Source organism: Malania oleifera, chromosome 9, assembly GCF_029873635.1.
Source record: "Malania oleifera isolate guangnan ecotype guangnan chromosome 9, ASM2987363v1, whole genome shotgun sequence".
Taxonomy (NCBI): Eukaryota; Viridiplantae; Streptophyta; class Magnoliopsida; order Santalales; family Ximeniaceae; genus Malania; species Malania oleifera.
This window is the reverse complement of record NC_080425.1, coordinates 64,409,436-64,413,384: the sequence shown is the minus strand read 5'-3', so window position 1 is coordinate 64,413,384 and position 3,949 is coordinate 64,409,436. Positions and strand designations below refer to the sequence as shown.

Below are 3,949 nucleotides of genomic sequence, written 5' to 3'. Positions count from 1 at the left end.
TATTAAACACTAGTAGTGACAAACTTGAAGAATCTTCAAAGCCTCCCTCTTTTCCTTAGCTTTCAACTAACGTATATACATGAATTCCCTAAGGAATAGAACCTCCTTCTTTCTAACATGTATGTGTGTCATATGCTTTCAATAGAATGAACTTGAGACTCCTTGAGAATGTTTCTTTTTTTTTTTTTATAAGCAAAAGGGATAGGGATTGCCCTAACAATCACTTTTCTAAAAATCCTTCTAGAAAGGGAAAAAAAAAAAGGTAAGAGCCACTCACCTCTCCTGAGTTACGGTTTGGAAAAAAGATAGAGACCTCCCTTGAGGTTTCAAAAATGTCACAGACCTCCTTAGAGGTTTCAAAAATAACACAAACATCCCCTAAGATTTTCCAAAAAATAAAATATCGCTCCTAAAAAAATTTTCTTTTTACAAAATAGAAGAAAAAATTTGTATCGTCCTGGCAATGTCAAGGGAGATTCCGTAGAATTCTTGAAATCTTAGGAGAGAGCCTTAAATCTTTTATCATCTCAAGGAATATCATTATCTTTTTGTCAAACCTCACGAAAAACCAATGCCAAAAAAAAAAAAAGAGTTTCATTTATTATTCAATAAGGGATGTTTGCACAATACATTTATCTTATTCTCAATAAGACAAGATTAAATGAGTTAGGGATATGCTCCTATTCTAATAAAAGTATGAGTGTAGAACGGGAAATTGAAATTTGAAAGTGCTCTAAATTCAAATTATATGTGCTGAAACTCCCAAAGAGATTGGTGATCTCTGTTTGATTGCTTTTGGTTTACTGAAACCCGACTCATTCAATCTGGAAAGATTTAGCATCAATATGTTATGCAGTGAGCCAAGGCTTAACGAACACTCCAATGAATGAGAGAAAACACCACCCACAACTACTTTCTCATTCATACAATTGGCAGCAATTATATTGAGATTACATGCTTATAATCATGGTTAACAGGCAAAAGCCTTTGTTATTTAATTTTATCACACAACGCCGGCACATGAAAAACTAAAGTCACACAACGTAAATAATAATATTCTTCTTTTGCCGTTCCAATTACTACTCATAGAGCTCCGAATTAGAGAATTTGGGCGTCGGAATTGCGACCAGAGGAATTGCTTTCTTCATCACAATCCCAAACTTCTCTTCGAAATCGATCTTCAATGCATCCTCTGGCAACCTCCACTGGAACAAGTGCAAGAACGAAGCCACCAAGTGCATGGTCATCCTCTCTGCCAGTGGAAGCCCGGCGCATATCCGCAAACCCGACCCAAACGGCAGATAATGGTAGTTCTTGCCCAAGTAGTCCATTCTGCCGGCGTCACTGCCCAAGAACCTATCGGGCCGGAACTCCAACGGGTCAGGCCAAATTTTCGGATCCCTCTGGACGGCCCAGACGTTGATGAAGACCCGAGTGCCCTTGGGGATGGTGTAGCCGCCCACGACGGTGGTCTCGCTGGGGCTGTGTGGGATCAGGAAGGGGAACGCCGGGTGCAGCCGGAGAGTCTCTTTAACGACGGCGTTTAGGTATGTTAATTTGGACAGATGAGACTCTTCGACTGCGTTGTTGGGACCCACCACGCTCGCAAGTTCTTCGTGCACTTTCTGTAGGATCTCTGGGTGGTTCATCACTTCGGCCATGGCCCATTCTACCGTCGTTGCTGTTGTGTCGGTCCCGGCTGCCACGATGTCCTGCCATATCCACGTACATAGCAAAAAATTTCGTAAAATATTGTGTAAAGATTATACTAATTAAAATTAAAATCCTCAAGCTAGAAAGTAACTCTCGAAAAATCTTTAAAATATTCTATTAATTAAAATTCAAAATTTTCTCATTGAAAAAGTAATTCTGGAAAAATTCTTATGTTAAAGTTTAAAATTTCTTTGTTAGAAATCTTTAAATTTGAATATATTTTTTTAAAATGGAAAAAATAGTAAGAATGTTAGATGTACTTTTTCTAGGACAATTTAAATTTCTAACCAACACGAGAAAAAGTAATCAATATCTAGAAATAATTACTTACTGTAGTTTATGTTAATTAATTATTGATGCTAATATTATTATTTTTTAAATATATACACTAATAAATAATATATATTGCCTATGATAACAATTCTCACAAACATTTCAAAATTTTAGATTTTTAATCATTAATTGTAGAGGGAATGGACGTGTGCAGTAGAACGCACATGCAATTGAGATTGTCACCTTATATTTTCATAACAGTTAAAAAAACTCAAACAAAAAGAAGATAACCTTTGATTGGTAATGATTAAATAGGAATGATCATCAGCGTGCTTGCAAAACTAAACTTACCCAGAGCATGGCCTTGGTTTGCATGAGCGTAATGGATTCACCAGTAGCACGCTCCTGCTCTCTAAGTTCTACCAGGAACTGCAAGAAATCCTTCCCTCCATCCTCTCCACCATTACCCTCTCTTCGCTTCCCCATATCCATTTTAACCCTTCTGTCCAGCGCAAAATCGAAGATCCTGTCGATATGCGACATTATCTTCCTCATCTCCTTCTCTATACCCTGCAAATCCAACCTCGCCAGTGCCGGAAAAAAGTCCGACACGTTCGGCTTAGTCACCAGCCCCACGATCCCCATCACCACCTCCCGAAACTCCGACCCGAAACTTTTCCCCTCCTCCGCGCCCAGGGTTCCGCCCCACAGCATGCTCGTCACCGCGTCGAACGACGTCAGGAACGCCAACTCCCCAATATCAACTGGCGCCCCCGCCTTCCCGTATACTGTCCTTGCGGCGTTCCTCACCTCCCGCCGCCGCAGCGCGTAGGAGTCGTCGAGGTTGGCGTTGCTCAGGAGCTCCCTCACGAACACCTGCGGAAAAATAATTACAATAAATTAATAAACTAATTGAACAGAAAAAAAAATATTAATTGGATTTAATATAATTTTTTTCACCATGTATATAAAATTTGTTTGTTTTAATAAAATATATGTATACACTCGACGTATTTAATAATTTCTCGATGAGACATGTCATCAAAAACAAAATTTACTCTATAAAATGAAGTACAAATAAGCGATTTCGACTTGAAGTAGCAAAAAAGCAAGGAACCAATACCACCTTCCGCAGTAGCCGCCAGTCGGCGCCGTAGGGCGCAAAGGCGATGTCATTGCCGTCGTGGGAGAAGATGCGCTGCGAGATGGTAGGATCGCGGTTGGCGAACGTCTGGTCCTTGTCTCGCATCACCTCTCTCATCATCTCCGGCGAGTTCACGACCACGCACATCTTGGTCCCTAGCCAGAGCTTGAAGATGGGGCCGTGGGCGGCGGCGAGGTTGGTGAAACAGCGGCAGAGGTGGGTGTCGAGGAACGGAATGTAGCCGAGCAACGGCAGGCAGTAGGGGCCCGGCGGCAACGGCGCCGTTTGAGTCTTCTTGGACTTCTTGGGGAGAAGCCAGATGAGGGAGAGTAAAGTGACAGAAATAACGCCGATGATTACTTGGGGAATGACGTCTTTATTGTTGGAGCCAAAATCTGCTCGAATTGAGCCCAACATGGTTTCAGTACTGGTGTTGTAGAGTATGGAAGAAGAATCAGTAGGGGATGAAGGTGAGGAAAATGCATGCATGGGCTTTGCTATAAATAATGTGGGTAAGGTGAGAATATTCAAACTTTTTCAGTGAGTTTGCCAATCGTTCAGCCTGTGAGGGAAGTTTTCTGCAACCGTCTGTTGGACTTCAGAGGTTGGATGAAAGGTCTGGCCTGAAGGTTGGAGTCTTATACGAGCATACTCTTGAGTAAAAGGCAAAGAGGAAATTTAAGTTTGAATATGAATTTTTCTCGCTGACGCCTGGCATTGGAGATGCATGAGTTGAACCGTTGCTTTTTTACTTTTATTATTATTATTATTATTACTATTGTTATTGTCATTTATATCACTATTCCTAGTCAATTAATT

At 40.9% G+C, this 3,949-nt stretch overlaps 1 protein-coding gene across 1 annotated transcript; it reads right to left on the bottom strand.

Moving 5' to 3' along the window:
- Positions 1-887: 887 nt before the first annotated feature.
- On the bottom strand, positions 888-3,741 carry LOC131164251 (labd-13Z-ene-9,15,16-triol synthase, chloroplastic-like). Its single transcript, XM_058121299.1, has 3 exons — positions 3,113-3,741; positions 2,338-2,862; positions 888-1,712 (listed from the first exon to the last, which is right to left on the bottom strand). The coding sequence occupies exons 1-3, from the start codon at positions 3,617-3,619 to the stop codon at positions 1,080-1,082; spliced, it is 1,665 nt and encodes a 554-aa protein (XP_057977282.1). The 5' UTR covers positions 3,620-3,741; the 3' UTR covers positions 888-1,079.
- Positions 3,742-3,949: the final 208 nt, after the last annotated feature.